This window comes from Macrotis lagotis, chromosome X, assembly GCF_037893015.1.
Source record: "Macrotis lagotis isolate mMagLag1 chromosome X, bilby.v1.9.chrom.fasta, whole genome shotgun sequence".
Lineage (NCBI taxonomy): Eukaryota > Metazoa > Chordata > Mammalia > Peramelemorphia > Peramelidae > Macrotis > Macrotis lagotis.
Window position 1 is genome coordinate 136221028 of NC_133666.1, and position 19653 is coordinate 136240680.

The 19653-nt window shown below is 36.7% G+C and overlaps 1 protein-coding gene and 1 pseudogene across 3 annotated transcripts in view; both read left to right on the top strand.

The window, feature by feature from the left end:
• The window catches only part of CHST12 (carbohydrate sulfotransferase 12), a 34751-nt gene extending 23453 nt beyond the window's left edge, over window positions 1-11298 (top strand). For all 3 annotated transcript variants that reach the window (XM_074207703.1, XM_074207704.1, XM_074207705.1), the window contains one exon: window positions 10-11298. In XM_074207703.1, coding sequence (XP_074063804.1) covers window positions 102-1361 — 1260 coding nt within the window. In that variant the 5' untranslated portion in view covers window positions 10-101 and the 3' untranslated portion in view covers window positions 1362-11298. The remainder of the gene's footprint in view (window positions 1-9) is intronic.
• An 867-nt stretch (window positions 11299-12165) lies between these two features.
• LOC141502774 (phosphatidylethanolamine-binding protein 1 pseudogene) lies at window positions 12166-14553 on the top strand (annotated as a pseudogene).
• The last annotated feature ends 5100 nt before the right edge of the window (window positions 14554-19653 follow it).

Below are 19653 nucleotides of genomic sequence, written 5' to 3' on the forward strand. Positions count from 1 at the left end.
ACCTTCTAGGCTTCTCACTGCAGCACAATGTCGGATCCTTGTTTAAAGCAGAAGTGAACCTGGGTGAAAGGGGGAAGATTCCCCTTATCATCACAGACACAATGACCAAGATGAGACTCTTGAGACTTTGGATTGTCCTGGGATCTGTCTTTATGATCCTTTTGATCATTGTTTATTGGGATAATATGGGCACAGCACACTTCTACTTGCACACATCCTTTTCCAGATCTCATCCTCCAGAGGCTTTCCCCACCATTGGAAAGGATGAAGAGAGAGAGTTTGTATCAGATGTAGATGAATTTCTAAATAAACTGCTTAGTTCTAGTGGGAGACAGAATGACCCTTTGAGAAAAAAGACTGAGCAGCCTCCTCTTCATGGCTCTAGTAAACCTATTCTGGGCAATATGGAAGAGAATGTGAGGGGTTATGACTGGTCTACTCATGATGCTAAGCAGAACCCAGATCAGGAAAAACTTCAAGCAGAGAGGAGAAATATGTTGAGGGAATTTTGTGCCAACTCTAGCTTCGTCTTCCCTACCAAGAATCGTTCATTTGATGACATTCCCAATTACGAATTGAATCACTTAATTGTGGATGACCGCCATGGAATCATTTATTGCTATGTGCCAAAGGTGGCCTGTACCAATTGGAAACGAGTGATGATTGTTCTGAGTGAAAGCCTCTTGGATCAGGGAATCCCGTATAAAGACCCTTTAGACATTCCCCGCGAACTTGTTCACGACACAAGTACTCATCTTACTTTCAATAAATTTTGGCGGCGATATGGGAAATTTTCACGCCACCTCATGAAGATTAAGTTGAAGAAGTATACTAAATTTTTATTTGTCCGTGACCCCTTTGTACGTCTCATCTCAGCCTTTCGGAGCAAGTTTGAGCTGGAGAATGATGAGTTCTACCGGAGATTTGCAGTTCCTATGCTGAAACTGTATTCTAATCACACTAGCCTTCCTACGTCTGTCAGTGAGGCCTTCAGTGCTGGACTGAAGGTCTCATTTCCTGATTTCATTCAGTATTTAATTGACCCACGGACAGAAAAGCTAGCACCATTCAATGAGCATTGGAGACAGGTGTACCGCCTGTGCCATCCTTGCCAGATTGACTATGACTTTGTGGGGAAGTTAGAGACCCTGGATGAAGATGCAGCTCAACTGCTGCAACTTCTCAAAGTGGACAAACTCCTTCATTTTCCCCCTAGTTATCGAAATAGGACTGCTAGTAGTTGGGAGGAGGATTGGTTTGCCAAAATCCCTCTAGCCTGGAGACAACAGCTTTATAAGCTTTATGAGGCTGATTTTGTTCTCTTTGGATACCCCAAGCCTGAGAACCTGCTTAAAGACTAAACAACAGGGAGAAAACTTCCCCAAACCAAAAAACTTGTATTTTTATTTTAAAATAAAATTAAGGCTCTGTCACATTGTGATTTTTTTCCTACTGAAAACAGAACAATTAAGAATGATGGATATATACATATGTGTGTGTGTGTGTGTGTGTGTGTGTGTGTTCCTTGCTGCTTTCCCTCCCTGTTTGCATATTTCTAAGATTCTCCTAGTGGAGTCACCAGTGGAGTCATAGAAAAGTCTGAAATTGACTGCAAACAATCTGATTTATATTTTTTAATAACCTAGGACTTTGCAAGAACACATTCTTTACTCCATTGACTGTGTTTTTTGAGTTCCTTTGTTAATATTGTTTTTAAAATTAATATATTTCTGATATTTAATATGAAATGAAAAAAGGAAATAATGGAGTAAAATATCATACCTGGTTTTTATTGCCTTTTGTGGTTCTAGCTAAATAATGAATGTGTACATAGAAGTTTAAGTATTTTTATTGCTGAAATTATCTTAGGAAGCCTAAGGATGAATTTTGGTTATTTTTTTACTAACATTTCTAGAAAGTGGGGAGCTAAGTTTTTTATCAAGATATCATACATATATTTCCAAAATTAAAAGTCAACTCCTTAAAAGGTAAACTTTTAACTTAAAATAGTATATATGGCTTATTTAACAAAAAAAAATTGAACTATGAAATTTGACCATAGAGGATTTTTGTCTCTTGACTTATCTTCAAATGCAAAGCTTTGGTATATATATATATATTATTGCATTTTGGGGGAATAATATTTCCAATTATATATTAAAAATAATTTTTAAAATTCTTTTTTTTAAAAATTGAGTTCCAAATTCTGCCTTGTTCCTTCCTTTCCATTCTTCCTGAGGAGTGCAATTTTGATAGAGATTATACATGTACAACCATGCAAAACATTTCCATATTAGTTATGGAGAAAAAACCCCACAAAAAGCCCACATAAAACAAATGGCATTTTTAGGTGACAACAGTTGGAAAACTTTAGTGATTTTCTTTTTTTTTTTTTTCTATAAGTTTCTATCTATTGGTTTCAGGTATTAGCCTTGATCCTTGATTTATTGATAGTGAATATTGTTCCTACACTGAAAATCCTGGAGATTGATTTTAAAATAAGGTTCTTTTTTTTTTAACCCAAGACTAAAATTTTTTGACTGTGTAAAAGTTTAGATTTTTAACTGCCTAGAATTTTGCAGATGACTTTTCATACTGTGTTGGTTGATAATGTTGCTGAGTTCCTGAATGCAGAGCCAGCTGGGAATTAGGATGCCAAAGTATCACCATGTCACTCTGTCTTTCTCTGTCCTAGGTATGAAAGTCATTCTGTAGCCCTCAGAATGCTAATTTCTTTAAACACCAACTAGAAAGTCAATGGTGCATTCATCTTATGTAATCATTTCACTTACTATGTCCTTCTTTTGCAAATTAATCTGGTCACTAGAGCACTGAAGGGAGTCAAGAAAATCTAGATTAGGCTTCCACTCAAGTCATTTAAAAGATGCTATGTTCTCGGCCTCAGATTCTGAAGTGGTAAAATGAGGATGTTAATAATGGCCCCTTTATCATAGTGTTGCTGTGAGGATCAAGGATAATATTTTAAAGCAGATAATTACCTAGCTGTGTGGCCTTGGGCAAGCCACTTAACCCCACTGCCTTGCAAAAATCTAAAAAAGAAAAAAAGAAAATTAAAGGAGGAAGTTATCCAGGAGTCTGGAGATTAGGCAACAGTATCAAACTGCACAGAGGTCAAAGAAGAATGAGAACTGAGAAGAAACCCTTAGATAAGAAATTAAAGAGATTTCCAGTAACTTCAGAGTGAACAATTTCAGTGGAGTTGGTAGGATCAGAAACCAGATTTTAAAGAGTTGAGAAATGACTAAGAATTGAAGTGGAGGCAAAGAATACAGATGACTTTTTTGAAAGGTTGTGAAATGTAGGAAAGAGAAGATAATGGTTTGAAGGATGTCATGGTCAAGTTAAGGTTTTTTTTTTTAAATAGGGAACACCAGAATTTGTTTGTAGGCAACAAAGAGGAAGCAGTAGATAAAGATTGAAGATGAGGGGTGATGATTGAAGGGGCAATTTCCTAAGAAGATTGTAAGGGATTGGAATCTACTCTAAAAATAACTGAACTGATCTTAAACAGCAAAAGGATCATGTTCTCATCAAACTTCAGCAAATGAAAGAATGAGGATGCAGAGGGACTTTAATGTGGAGAAGAAGAAATTCAGGATGAATGGCCTCAGGTTTCTCAGTAAAGTGGGATTCTAGGTCTCTAGAAGTGAAGGAATAGTCACTGGAGAGTGTGATATACATCAGAGGAGGAGAAAAGGATTTATTGAGTAGCTCTTATGACAATGAGCTAGGCACAGTGAGGGTGGGGTGTTGGAAGATGCATAAAGCCCCCTACTTTTTTCAAAGTGTAATCTATAAAGGGAGAGAGGGCAAAAAAACTGCATACTTTAAATGTCATTCTATAATAAAAGAATATAAATGTCAAAAGTACAAGGTACTATTGGGGACAGTTCTTCACATGAATTTCTATGAATAACTTGTATGGCATTTTATGTTTTATATATTGCTTTCCTCATTAAAAAGTAATGCTGGGGTGGCTAGGTGGCACAGTGGATAGAACACCGGCCTGGAAGTCAGGAGTACCTGAGTTCAAATCCAGCCTCAGACACTCAATAATTTTCTAGCTGTGTAGCCTTGGGCAAGCCACTTAACCCCATTACCTTGCAAAAAAAAAAAAGTAATGCTAATACAGTGTTATCTGCAACATTTTACAGATGATACAGCACTGAGAAATGAAATTTGTCTAAAGTCAAAGCAAGAAAGTGTCAGAGCTTGAACTCCAACTCAACAGTTTGAGTTCTGAATATACTCTAGTATGTTATACTGTCAGTAGGTGGAATTTTTATGGAGATAGAAACAGCATAAGGAAAGGTCTAGAAGAGGCAGAATGGGGTAGTGTGGGACATGTTTGAAGAATGAAAAATCATCTTATTTTGATGGGATATGAATATTTGAAGGGAAGTGGGGTAATACCAATGAGAAAACGAGAGTAGCCTGGGGCTATATATTGTGGATCCCTTTGAATTCCAGGTTGAAGAGTTTAAACTTTATTGAAATGGTTCTGACAGCTATTTAGCCAACAGGTGATATAAGAACTGTTCATTCAAAAGATTTCTCTGACAATACTGTGTAGGATGGAGTAGAGGCTGGGGTAATCTATTGATCTCCTTGTCTTTATCTTAATATCTGAGATCTTGAGGGCTTAATCTTAGGATGACAGCAGCAGGAAACAAAAACATTGTGAAAGCAAGATCATTTGAATTCAACAATTGATTGGATATATGGGGAATGATGGAGAAGGACAAGTCTACTTTTGGTAAACATCAACAGAAACAATTCTGGAGAATGAGCTGTTTTTGTAGGGAAGGTGGTAATTTCATTCAGATAATTAGTTGAACCTTGTCCAAGAAAAAGTTAACTCTACATCAGGTCTTTTATGGAAACAGATATAATGCACTTCATAGCTCTATCTGCTTCTTCCACATTTATACACAAGAATAAAGCAGACCAGAAGGAAGCAAATGGAACGGGACTTCCTCCTAACCTTGAAATAAATTCAGTTACTAAGTTGGATGAGAAAATAGTGTGTGCCACAGTGCTTTATTGATACCCTTTCCCTTAAAAAAAACAGAACTGTGTTACTTTTTTTTGTTAGTACAGATTGATATATACTCTTAAATTTATATTCTTAGACATCTGAGTTGCTGAGAAGTTAAGCAACTTGCCTAGGCTTACACAAACCAAAATGTGTCACTGATAAGTTTCCATTATGCTACACTGCATTATCTTCTGGGCTTCAAGAGATATTTCACTTGCTATAATCACAAACAAGTTTATACTTTGGAGTATCTCAAATCTTTAAAGCAGGGGACACTTCATACGATATTAATTTATTAGGACTTAATTATTCCTGAGGATATAATAGAATTTTAAAATTATTTTATTTTTATTTTATTCTTTGCTTTACATGAATCCTATTTGATCCTCTCAATAACCACGTAAAATAGGTAATATAAGTATCATTATCCTCACCTTGCAAAAGCTGAAGTTATGAAAAGGAAAGTGATTTGCTTAAAGCCATAGAGCTAGTAGGGGGAAGGGGAAGGGAGTATAGCATTGAATTTACTAACCATGTGACCTTGGGAAAGTCATTTAACCTCTGTTTGACTCAATTTCCTTACCTGTAAAATGGGGATGATAAGGTTTGTTTGATGATAGGGTTGTTTGAGGATCAAATGAAATGATATTTTTAAAGTACTTGGCACAGCGCCTAGCACATAGTAAGTTCTATGCAAATATTTATTATTATGATTGTTTTAATATTTACCATGTACCCAGGCAATGTGCTAATATTATCTCATTTCATCCTCAAACAACTTTGCAAGTCAGATGCTGGTGTTATTCCCCACTTAAACAACCTGATCAGTGTCACATAACTAGTAAAGATCAGAGATCAGATTTGAACTTAGATCTTCCTGACTCCAGGCCCAGGAATAGAGCTGAGGTTGAAATCTAGTTTATATAGGTTCTAATCAATACTCTTTCTATTCTACCAAACTGTCTCTCAATAATATAATTCAGATTATATTTCTCAAAATATATAAAAAATATCCTATATAGACAATTTATCTTTGCTCTCTCATGCTTACCCTCATTTCTTCTAACATTTTTCTAAATCTCCCTTTTGCAGGTTGCATTTTTGTGCATTATAAATTTATTCTATTTTCAGTTCATGGGTGAAAACAAGCATTTCCATGAACAAAGTATAATAAAAAATGATAGCACATTAAAATTTCACTATTCTCTACAAATGTACAACAGTTATATAAATTTCTTCTTATTCTCCCTTTTCCCCCCACCCTACATATGGCTACCATTAGATATAAATATATGTATATATATATATATACATATATTTAAAATTATTCTATGCATCCCTCAATTCTATCTCTGGATGTAGATATCATCTTTCTTCATATGTTCTTTATTTTTAATTTTCATATAATAGTCTTACTCAAAAAGAGACTGAGAAAGAAAATAGTAAAAAGTAAAATGAGGAAAATTCACAAATAGTAATTATAATTCTGAATGTGAATGGACATTTATAGTAGCTCTCTTTGTGGGAGGCAAAGAACTGAAAATTGCGGGGATCCCCATTAGTTGGTGAATGGTTGAACAGGTTGTAGTGTATGATTGTGATAGACTACTACTGTGCTATATGATGAACTCAGTGGTATTAGAAAGTCATTGAGGGATGTATGTTGAAGGTTACTTATAGAAAATTGGATGATAATTGTTGCCCAAGATGAATTGTAATCGATTTTAGTTATTATGTTTCACTGATATATTCCTTTGAAAAAAACTTATATAAAGGTAGTGGTTACTGTCTTGAGGTTTGGAGTCTGCTGCATTACTCTGCAAGGGAGTCTACCAGAGTTAGCATTTTGTTCTGAGGACAATATCTTCTTGTATTAAAGTGAGAGAAGTTTAGGGGAAAAAACTATCCATTGAATTGAGTCTTCTGTTTGAAAATTAAATTTTCTATTTACCTCTGATCTTTTCATCAGAAATGCTTGGAAGCCCTCTGTTTCAATAAATACCTATTTCCCCCCCCCGAAAGATTATACTCAGTTTTGCTGGATAGTTTGTGATAGTGCCAGATCCCAAAGGATGCTCAAGTGTCTTTATCAACTCACTGTGTTTAAGTAGACTATGAATTTTGATATCTACTTCTAGTGAAATGCAGGCAGACAGAATTGTGAAGATTGACACCCTCTTTGGGTAGAAAGAGAAGTTATTTGACATTTTGAATTTAGGTTCTGATGAAGCAGTGAATAAAGGACTGAATTAATATTCAGAAGATATGACCTACAATTTTGCTTCTGATCATAATTCCTTTTGTGACTAATTCATTTAATTCTCTAGGCCTTAGTTCTTCATCTATAAAACAAGATTAAACCAGATGATCTCTAAGGTCCCTTCTAGTTCTAATTTCATGTCCAATGGGCAATTGGAGATGTGGGACTTAGAGCTTTTGGAAGTAGAGATTTATTTTGAAGTCTTCTGCATTAAAAATGTGGCAATTTAAAGAAGATTAAGGAAGGACCATAGGTGAAACCCATGCTTAAGGAAAGGCTGTGGTTTTACATTTTGTTTATTTATAAGGTTGGTAGTGTAGTTAATCCAGTCAATGGGGTTTTGAGACTTCCTACAGCAATGTTTTAGGAAGATCTGAATCTGTTTATTGTCAGAGAGAGAAGAAGCCACTAGAGAGGGAGAGATTGACAAAGCATGAAATAAAGAGAATGTTTCATAAAACAAGTTTCTGGGGAGATGGTAGAAGGAATCAAAACCTCAGACAGAAGGGGTTAACTGTGTTAAAGAGGAGGAGAGGACAGGTAAGAACATTAAGAATTTTAGACAAAGAATTGAGGGGAGGATTTCACAGCAAATATCCCTAGAGCAAGGTCAGCTGTTGACAGTAAAAGGGAGAGGTGACAGACAGTGTTGGTGACTTAAAAAGGGAAGGTTTGTAATTCCTCTAGGGTTTGTGATGGTTGAATGTAATAGTAAGAGATATGAATAAAAGGATTCACATGCAGTAGTAAAAGATCAAAGTTAATATCAATTTAGTAGTGCTCCCAGTCAATAGGGTGTTTATGATTTTTCTCCAGTAACTTACTCTTAGGTTAACTGGGAACTTTTAAATAGGATTTTTAAAAAAAATTATAAAGAATGGTAGCTACATTGAAAAGGCAAGAGGAAAAGGCAAAATATTTGTTTCATCAATTTAAACCTTGAGTTCTGAGTTCTCTTCTTTTCTCCCACCCTACTCTTCATTGAGAAAACAAGTTATTTGATATTGGTTAAAATGTGTACTGATAAAAAAGAAACAGTACCACAAGAGTCATGTTGTAAAAGTAAATGTAACCGCCCCTTAAAAAAGAAAGCTCAAGAAAAATGAAATTTTAACAAGTATTATTTAATCTGTATTCAGACACCATTAACTCTGTCTTTGGGATGGAAGGTGGTATTCTTTTTTTTTTTTGCAAGGCAAGGGGGTTGGTTGTTAAGTGGCTTGCCCAAGGCCACATAGCTAGGTAATTATTAAGTGTCTGAGGCCAGATTTGAACTTAGGTATTCCTGACTCCAGGGCCTGTGTTCTATCTACTGTGCCACCTAGCCACCCTGTATTTTTAAGAAAGATTTTATTTAGAGTTTTACAATTTTTTCCCTATTCTTGCTCCCCCCCCCCTCACAGAAGGCAGTCTGTTAGTCTTTACATTGTTTCCATGGTATACATTGATCTAAGTTGAATGTGATGAGAGAGAAATCATAATCCTTAGGGAAGAAAAATGAAATATAAGAGATAGCAAAATTACATAATAAGATCAGGGTTTTGTTTTTTTTCTAAATTGAAGGTAATAGTCTTTGGTCTTTGTTCAAACTCCACAATCTTTTTCTGGATACAGATGGTATTCTCAATTGAAGATATCCCGAAATTATTCCTGATTGTGTACTGATGGAACGAGCAAGTCCATCAAGTTTGATCACCATGCCATGTTGCTGTTAGGGTGTACAATGTTTTTCTGGTTCTGCTCATCTCGCTCAGCATCAGTTCATGCAAATCCTTGTTGGTAGTATTCTTAATTATTAAGTCTTTCTGAGTTCTCTTGGGTCACAGCATTGCTGAGAAAAGGTAGGTCATTCATAGGTGATCATACTACAATATTTTTGTTACTTTGTATATAGTACATTTCTCACTGCATCTGCTCATTTGAGATCCTGTTCATCCTTTCTTATAGCAGAATAGCATCCCATCATAATCACATACCACATTTTGTTCAGCCATTTCCCAACTGATGGACATCCCTTCTATCTCCAGCTTCCTTCCACTAGAAAAGAGATGCTATAAATATCCTCATACATAAAGATTTCCTTTTTCCTTCCTGTTTTTCATTTCTTCTGGAATATAGTGCTAGTAGTGACATTGCTAAGTCAGAGGGTAGGCATGGTTTTCTAGCCCTTTGAGCATAGTTCCAATTTGCTCTAAGAATTGTTGAATCATTTCACAACTCCTCCAACAGTACATTAATGTTTCATTTTTCCCTATGTCCCTTCCAACATTTGTCATTTTCTCTTCCTGTCCTATTAGCCAATCCTATAATTAAAAGGTAGTATTTTAGAAATTGTTCCAATTCATATTCTCCTGTCAATAGTGAGGACACTTTTAAAAATGATTTAAATAGATAGCATTGCTAACCTCACCTGAAAACTGTTCATATTTTTCTCATATATCAATTGGGAAATTGCTCTTATTTTTTTATAAATTTGACTCAGTTCTCTATGTTTGAGAAATGAGGTAAAAGGCAGAATATCTGTAAGAAATATTTATACTAAAAAAAAGAAAAAAAAAGAAATATTTGTACTTTTGGCACTTATATTCTCCATTTCACTTTATCAGAATCACTACCATGTTTGTACCTCCAGTGAGCATTTCTCATGAAGTCCTGACCTGGAGGCCAGTAGCAAGTGAGTATATATATATATTATTAGGGAGTAAATGACAAGAATGAAAAGAATAAAATGACTAATATTAAACTCAGGATAGAGGCAGAAAAATAAAGGGAAAAAGGGGAAGGTTTAAGGAAAAGGAGAACTTAAATTTGGAAGGATATAAGAGAGCAAGACAAAATCCCTTCTTTTAATAGAAGAAGAAGAAACTGATCATCTTAGAAGGGGAAACAACTTTTCCAAAATTCAACAAAAATTAGAAAGTGTTTTTTTCCCTTAGGTGATTGATCACTCCATTACATCATTTGGGGAAGTGAAATTGATAGACAACATCTTGAAGGGAAGCAGCTTTTTCCTACTCTGAAAAGTAATTAATTTGGGTATAAATATCCTATTTTAGTTACAGAGACTGACATGGACTTTTCATAAGAGAAATAATACACTCAAGTTATATCCTTACTTGTAGATAATCCCTCATATTTACAAAGCAGTTTATAACTTTATAAGACAAATATATCCGTCATCTGATTCCTCATATCAACTCTGGTAGGTTGGTAGATGTCTGTATTCTCATTTTATGGGGAAGAAGTAGGTTTTGAGAGTCTTTGAATTTAAGACTTAAAGGCTTAGTAAGCAGAAAGCAGGAAGTGTAACCTAGCCCCCCTTGTTCTGTGTATTTCTTGTATTATTCTTGGTGACATTATTTTTCCCCTTTGAGATTTTTAGAGGACACTTTCAATCTCTGCCAATTCTCCAGTAGGAATTATTATTTGCTAAATTTGACTTTATCTTCCCTGTATAATTTTTGAATCATTCAATTCATTGTATTCCTTTCCATACAACTAATTAAGATGTGTATGTCTTTGACTGTCTTCTATGCTGGAACTATGAGAGCATAGTTATTTGATGTAAGGGTATACTCACCCACACATTCTCCCATCCCACTAGGAATTTCATTCCCTCCTTGGGAATGAAAGCAGAGGCTGCTCTAGGAATCACTTCATAGTTTCAGCAGAATTTAGTAGGATTTGTGCTGCAAAGGGAGAAAATTTGTCAGTTACCTCACCCTTAAAAAACACAGAAGTTCATGATACCAGCTAAATTTTAGAACTCTGATAACTTTCAGAGTGGGCCTTAGGGTCACCCAGGGTAGTTTTGTTTTCAGGTCAAACTAGAAGCAGTGAATAGTTTGTCTGTAAAACATTCCACTATTTCTCTCCCCACTAAAAAAAAATCCTTAAACTTAATATAACATTTGAACAGAGACATAAATGCTCTAAGATAGTTGTGATTACTTTGGTACTCAATATTGTTATTTTGGCCCTCTTAGAGAAGGACCAACAATGGGTAATACTAGACTTAGGAGATAGTTCAAATTCCAACTTGATCACTTAGTATATGTATAACTAGAGAGTGACAGAAAATTGTTAACATAATAACAGAAAATTGTTAATACCAAATGTTAACTTGCCACTCCCTTAGATATAAGTAACTTTAGAATTTCAGCATTGTCTTTACATTCCTGTTCTTAAGATACTGTCAACTCTGGTAACAAATGATCAAAGAATCACAGAGGTATTGCACCCACTGTTAGCTCCAAATATACTAAAGACTCAACACAGGTTATAAGGAAAAAGCTTTCTTTATTCTATTGGGGGAAGGAAATTAGACACATGTGTCAGGGCCTCTTCTAGTAGGAGACCTGAGGCAGTAAGGCTAAACCTTAATTTATATATTTGTGGCTAGACAAAAAAAATCAAACAGTGTAGTGTAGCAACAGTGGTGAGACATAACAGCTACTGTGAGGCAAAGTTGTCTAGTGACAAAAAGTCCATTCATAGCAGGGTTTCATGTCTGGGTCTGTTGGTGCTTGCCCAAGCTCAGGGACCATCAGCTCTGTGACTTAATTGCAATAGTGTTCATCCTGAAGGTGAATGCAAAGGTTTGTTGTGAAGCCAAGCTTCAGAAACAGCTTGTTTGCTAAGCCTTAAGCTCTGGGGGAAAAGGGTGTCTACTAATAGTAAGAAAGGTATCTCCTAATAGTAAAAAAAAGGGGGGGGGGCAGCGAGTGGATCTTGACATTATATACCCTTGATTAAGTTGTTGCTGAACTACATCCTTGTTTTTGTTGTTTGTCCTTCATTCTCAAAGAAGTCTAATGACATTAGGAGGATGTTGTCTTGACTTGCAAGTGAGTTGGATTTAAGTGAAGCAGATCTGTGCAAAGTCATCAGCCCCATTCCCTCCTCTAGAGTCATCATGATCTAGTGTTAAGACATGATTAGGGCGGCATTCTCGTGCTGGTGCTCGTGCCGTTGTCTGTTGGAGCTTCCTGTGCCGTGTGCCATGCCGGTGGACCTGAGCCCGTGGAGCGGGCCGCTGAGCCTGCGGGAGGTGGACAAGAAGCTGCAGTAGCCGCTCAGCATCAAGTACCAGGACAGTGAGATCCACGAGCTGGGCCAAGTGCTGACGCCCACCCAATGCTGACTGGACTGTGACCCCTCGAAGCTCTATACTCTAGTCCTCACAGACCCAGATGCTCCCAGCAGGAAGGACCCCAAATTCCGGGAGTGGCACCACTTCCTGGTGGTCAACATGAAGGGCAATGATATCAGCAGTGGCAATGTCCTCTCAGATTATGTGGGCTCTGGCCCCCCCAAGGGAACAGGTCTTCACCCTATATGTGGCTTGTTTATGAGCAGAAGGGGCCACTCAAATGTGATGAACCTGTCCTATCCAACCGCTCCAGGGACCACCAGGGCAAGTTCAAGGTGGTTTCCTTCCACAGCAAGTACAGGCTTGGGGCCCTCGTTGCTGGCACCTGCTACCAGGCTGAATGAGATGACTATGTGCCCCGGCTCTACGAGCAGCTGGCAGGGAAGTAGGCCCTGTCATCACATGCCCCCTCCCCTGGTGATGTGAATGGATGCCCTTCCCCCTTATTCCCATGGGTTGACTTGTCAGTCATCAACTGTCATGGAGTCTTTTCCTTGTTATAGGGGGTGGAGGGAGTCTGGGTGTAGGATCCACAGCTTGCTGACTTAATGTGTTAGCAAATAGTAGGTGGGGGGAGGGAATCAAGATATTAGTTAAAGTCGTAATTGGCTTCCTAACATCCTAGTGGAAAAAATAAAAACAATCCATTAAGATGCTGATAACTGAACATAGGTAGAAAGTTGTTGATAGTTCTCAAATGCATCCTGTTCCTGGTATCACATTTTTTCCTTCTGATATGCTAATGGACAGAAACTGGATTTGGAGGGTCCAAGGACCATTTGATGGAAAGTTTTCTCTTCCACGAGAACCAGATCGATGAGGTTCTTTGCCACTGTCTCCTCTTTTAAAAATAATTCAACTGACTTAATCCAGCCTTTAGTCTCTTATTCCATTGGGAAACAGCTTGGTGAGTCCTTTAGTGCCATTGGCAGCTGGAAAGGCAGTGGTGGCTTAACTAAACTCACCCCCTCCCCCACTCCCCCCATCCTCCCAATTGAAAGGTTTACATGTGTGGGTGGGTTAGAGGTGTTTGCTATGCTCACATTTTTGTGTTAAATCTACTGCAAGTCTTTGTTGTATGGGAAGCAGGACCTAACTTAGCAAAATTTGTGTTCAATTCTGCTGTTTGCTTATTGTTGAATTCAAAAAAATGGAGTGGGAAAAAAAAGACCTGATTAGTTGATTCTTGTCCTTCATTATCAAAAAAGAACAAAATAACATCATTATATTAGAGAAAAATTACAGTGTGTCCAACTATAGCCTATCAGACCAACATGAACTTGGAATGCTATATCAAGGTTGGTCATAAATAGTCCATGTGAACACCTGGGATGATTATTGTAAACTCACATATCTCACACTTCCTTTGAGCTGCTTCAATTCTGCCTTGATCATAGAGCACAGCACCCTCTCTGATGAGGGCACACCATGATGCTAGGTAGTCCTGTGCCAATGTCTCCAATGCAGAATAATCAATGCCAAAGTTCTTAAGAAAGACTTTATCTTAAATAATGGGTGGATCAAACAGCAAATAATAGAAGTAATCAATAATTATATCCAAGAAAATACTAATGAGACATCATACCAAAATTTATGGGATGCAGCCAGAGTAGTTTTGAGGGGAAGCTTTTTATCTCTAAATGCCTATATGGATAAAATAGAGAAAAGGGAGATCAATGAATTGGGTATGCAACTAAAATAGCTAGAAAAAGAACAAATTAAAGATTCCCAATTAAATACCAAATTAGAAATTCTGAAAATCAAGGGAGAGATGAATAAAATGAAAGCAAGAAAACAATAGATCTCATAATAAAACTGAGTTGGTTTTATGAAAAAGCCAATAAAATGGACAAACCTTTGGTTAATCAAAAATGAAAAGGGTGAACTAACCATCAATGAGGAGGAAATTAAAGAATAATTCTGAGTTACTTTGCTGAACTGAATGTCAATAAATTGGATAACTTGAATGAAATGGATGAATATTTACAAAAATACAAATTGTCCAGATTAACAGAAGAGGAAATAATACTTAAATAACCATTCCAGAAAAAGAAATTGAAGAAATCATCAATAAACTCCTTAAGAAAGTTTCCAGGTCCAGATGGATTTACAAGTGAATTCTACCAAGCATTTAAGGAACAATTCCTATTCTACATAAACCATTTTTTTTTAGGTTTTTGTGAGGCAAATGGGATTGAGTGGCTTGCCCAAGGCCATACAGCTAGGTAATTATTAAGTGTCTGAGGCTGGATTTGAACTCAAGTATTCCTGACTCCAGACCTGGTGCTCTATCCACTGCACCACCTAGCCATGCCTTACATAAACCATTTTTTAAAAATAGGAGAAGATAAGAAACTGTTTGAACACAATTATAAAGCATTCTCAGCCAAATTAAGTCAGATTTAAATAACTGGAAAAAATGTCAGTTGCTTATGGTTAAGTTGAGCTAATATAAGAAAAATGAGAATTCTCAAATTAAATTGCTTATTAAGTACCATACCAATCAAACTACCAAATAACTACTTTACTGAGCCAGATAAAAATAGCAGTTTATCTGGAGCAACAAAAGTTCAAGAATAGCAAGGGAACTGATTAAAAAATGTTAAGGAAGGTGACTTAGCTCTACCAGATCTAAAACTATACTATAAAGTGGCAGTCATCAAAACTGCCTGGTACCAGTTAAGAAATAGAGTAATGGAGCATTGGATTAGGACAGGTTCAAAAGAAGTCTCAGTAAATGACTACAGCAATCTACTATTTGAAAAAAACCCAAAGACATCAGCTTCTGGGATAAGAACTCACTATTTGACAAAAATTGTTGGGAAAACTAGAAGATAGTATGGCAAAAACTAGGCATAGACCCACATCTCACATTCTATACCAAAATAAAGTCAAAATGGGTACAGAATTTAGACATAGAGGGCAATACCATAAACAAATTAATAGACCAAGAAATATCCTAGCAGATCTATGGAAAGCGGATAAATGTATGACCAAACTAGAATTAGAATAAATTATGAACTGCAAAATGAATGATTTTGACTATATTAAATGAAAAAGTTTTTGCACTAATAAAATCAATGCTGCCAAAATTAGAAGGAAAGCAGAAAAATGAGAAACAATCTTCACAACTAGTAGTTATGATAAAGGTCTTATTTCTAAAATTCATAGAGAATTAATTGCATCAAATTTATAAGGTTGTTCTCCAATTGAGAAATGATCAAAGGATACAAATAGGCAGTTTTCAAATGAAATGAAAAGCTATATATATAATCATATGAAAAATGATTAGAAAAATGCAAATTAAAACAACAATGAGGTATCCCCTTAGACCTATCATATTGGCCAAGTTGAGCAAAATGGAAAATTATCAATGTTGGAGAGGTTGTGAGAGGATTAGGACATTGATGCTTTGCTGGTGAAGTTGTGGATGGATCCAACTATTTTGGAGAGCATATGGAACTATGCCCAAAGAGCAATAAAAGTATTCATACCCCTTGACCCAGCAATTCCAATTCTAGGACTATATCTGGAAGAAATTGTAAAGAATGAAAAAAGTCCTACATGTTCCAAAATATTCAAGGCTGCTCTTTTTTGTGGTGGCAAAAAATTGGAAATTGAGGGGATGCCCATCAATTGGAGAATGGCTAAACAAGTTATGGTACATGAATACTATGGCATATTACTGCTCTAGAAGAAACCATAAATGATTTAATTCTAGAGAAGCATGGAATAATTTACAGAATCTAATGCTGAGCAAAGCAGCAGAATCAAGAGAACAATGTACATATTAACAACATTGTGAGATGATCAATCTTGATGGAAACAGCTCCTCTCAGCAGTTCAGAGAGCTAGGACAATCATATTAGACTGGCTATAGATAGTTATCCCCATCCAGAGGTAGAAAAAACACAAACCAGCCCTTCAGAATCTGATGAACATTCCCTTACTCCTAATTCCTCATACCAAAAATGACATCTATAAACATGTTTATCAAAAATATGTACATACGGGGCAGCTAGGTGTCACAGTGGATAGAGCACTGGCCCTGGAGTCAGAAGTACCTGAGTTCAAATCCTGCCTCAGACACTTCATAATTACCTAGCTGTGAGGCCTTGGGCAAGCCACTTAACCCCATTTGCCTTGCAAAAACCTAAAAAAAAAATATGTATGTACTGGTATCTTCTCCTGTCAGGTGATCTCCAGAATCTTCCTAAGACAATTGAAATGGAAGTGATTCAGTTTCCTGGCAAGATGTTGGTAGGCATACATACAGTAATGAGTCAGCACAATGACTGTAAACCTTCAGTTTGGTAGTCAATCTAAAACTTCTTTTCTCCCATTCTTTCTTTTGGAAAGAATATTAGCCTCATTATTAATGTGCATCTCCCTGGAAAGTCTACTGCCTAGGTAAGTGAATTTATCTCAGAACTTCTGCAGTTGCTGTAATTGATGGTTCCATATATGGATGGTGAGATTCTGGTTGATGGACACGTATGCTTTTGTGGTGTTGTTAGGCCAAAATTAGGACAAGCTAATCAATCCATATACATTGTTGCATCTCAACTTCAGAGGCTGCATTGAATGTACAATCATTTGCAAATAGAAGATCAAGTACCAACACTCCCTCCACTTTGGTCTTGATTAATAAGTCTTTTCAAGTTGAAGACTTTTTTGGCAATGTGGTAACTAACCCTGATATGGTGTTCATTCTTAGTGAAGGCAATTGAGAACATGGTTGAAAACATCATGCTAAAATGCATGGAAGTAAGCACATAGCCTTGATCCCACTGGTGACTGGGAAATCATAAAAGCATTGTTCACTCTCCAGAACCTGGTCAGGCATGATGCTATGGAATTGATGAACTTCTCCAGGCAACCAAATTTTGACATAACTTTTCACAAGCTCTCATGACAGTATCAAAAGTTTTGATCAGATCTACAGATGTTGTGTTGAGATCTCTGTTCTGCTCTTGTCATTTTTCCTGAAATCGTCAGGCAGGAAACACCGGTGACCATCTTCTAGGTGAAGGATCAGTCTAATGAGGAGGACCCTGGTAAGAATCTTTAGGAAGTGTAAGGGTATGACTGTAGATAGTGAATAAGAAGAGAAGAGAGCTAAAGGAATCTAGCTTAACCTGGATTTCATATTCTATTGTTCTTGCCCCTTTCTGTTGGTATTTAAGATATGTAGGTAAAAAACTGCCAGATTGAAATGGTTTTCCTTGCTTGGATTGCCAAGAGCCACAGGTTTTTCTACCTCATACTGCTTTCTCCCTCTCTTTTCCTAAAAGTAAAAGAAACTTTTACATTGTTGAACCCAAAGAGCGAGATAGAGACCAGAGTTTGGTAAGTGTGGAGATCTTTATTCCCAGGAACTGCCTGGAGATGTAATACCCAAATCAGACAGTATCTGAGTGTTCAGGGGATAGGGTTTTTATAGCATTTGGTGGGGAAATACTGAGAGCAGGCAAGATACAGAAGCAAAGATGGTCTTAGCATATGTAAATATGGGGTTCCTATAGACAGAAAGGGTCTTTGTTTGAACATATTTACTGAGATGGGGGGAGTCATATTCATGAGCATCCCAAGAAATTTACTATTTTATTGTTCCAGCCACACCTGGGGAAGGGGGAGGCAGTCCTGGAATTTAACAGATACAGCAAGATAATTAGACTGATGAGGGTGCTTTGTGATTTTTCAAACAATTTTATGGTATATCCTGGATCTCCAGGTCAAGTACTTGAGTCTTATTATTTTCAGACCCAAAGGCACCTGGCCAAATTTATATTTCTAAGGAATTCCTCAGGGTCCAGAAGGATGTCGGGAGACCCCTTTTTATACAGGAATTTCACAAACATTGATATTGTACTTCATTTCCCACTTTTTTCCAAAATAACTCAAACCCTTGAGTTATCATCTTCATAACCTGGACAAGCATGAACTATAAGCATCTTTACAAAGGATCCAGGTATCATCATTCCATCTTAATCCACCTATCTCTTTAAGTTGTACAGGCCAGCTAAATCAGAGATAAGACTCTCCTTAGATAAACATACCACCCAATAGTCTCCCTCCTTTTCTTTCAGTGGAGAACATCTGCACTCTGCCTCTCCTCCTTTTCATAGGGAGAAGGGCATAAGTTAGGGGTGTTACACTTACAAGGGGACTTGTAAGGGGACTTACAAGGAGGGGGGGTTACAAAAAACAGATCCCTTGACTATACAATGTATACATAGGTAAGAAATGGTAGAGATGAACTGGTTCGGTGTCTCTCTTCTCTTCTCTCCTGGAGACCTCCTATATCCTTCTGCATCTTCTGAATCTGTTCCAAAAAGTCCTCTCCAGCTCAGGTGACTAGTTGAGATTTTGTCTTAGGGTAAAGAATCTGTTTAACATTTTACTCAGATCAAAACACATGTTGTCTTCACCAGACAAGGAGATTTTGGGGCTTATTGCAATTTACGTTTTGCCTTATTGCCATATTAATGCACATACTTCACTTTAACACAATAAACTTTCATTTGTGTTTTACTATATGAGCAAACTCCCAATGAGAATGATCATACTGACCTAAACTTGTAACATACATTCAGCAATCATCTTAGTTCAGAGTACTCAGCATATGGTTTAAAAATAAAACAATCTTAGCCCTTGTTATTACAATAATGACTCAAACATCCTTAACCAGAATGAAATTTTTCAAAATATTCTCAGATATACCATTGATTTTCCTTTTCTTGATATACTTATCTGACTCACATTCCTTTCCTTAAGCTAGACTTTAAAACTATAACTATCCTAAGAATTTCCCATTCTTCTTTTTACTCCTATCTTAACATGTAGCTGTTAGCAGGTGTCAGAGCCACACACCTAACACATCTAACCTATCTCTGGCTATTAGATCCAATTCACCTAAAATTTCTTTTTCTGGTTTGCTTAGTAACTATAAAGATCCAGGACATTAAAGGAAAATTCCTTTATAGATATAAGTATTGAATGTCAGTGTCCAGGTAGAGGTCATGTGGGTAAGTCAAATGTCTTAGGCCAGATTTATTCTTCCAGGTGAGATATTATCCAAATGTCATTTTGGGGAAATCATGTCAAAGGGGTCCAACCTCAGCCATATTGAGAATCCTCCCCTTTGGCTGCTCATCCCAGTCACCTGACATCTTGGCTTCC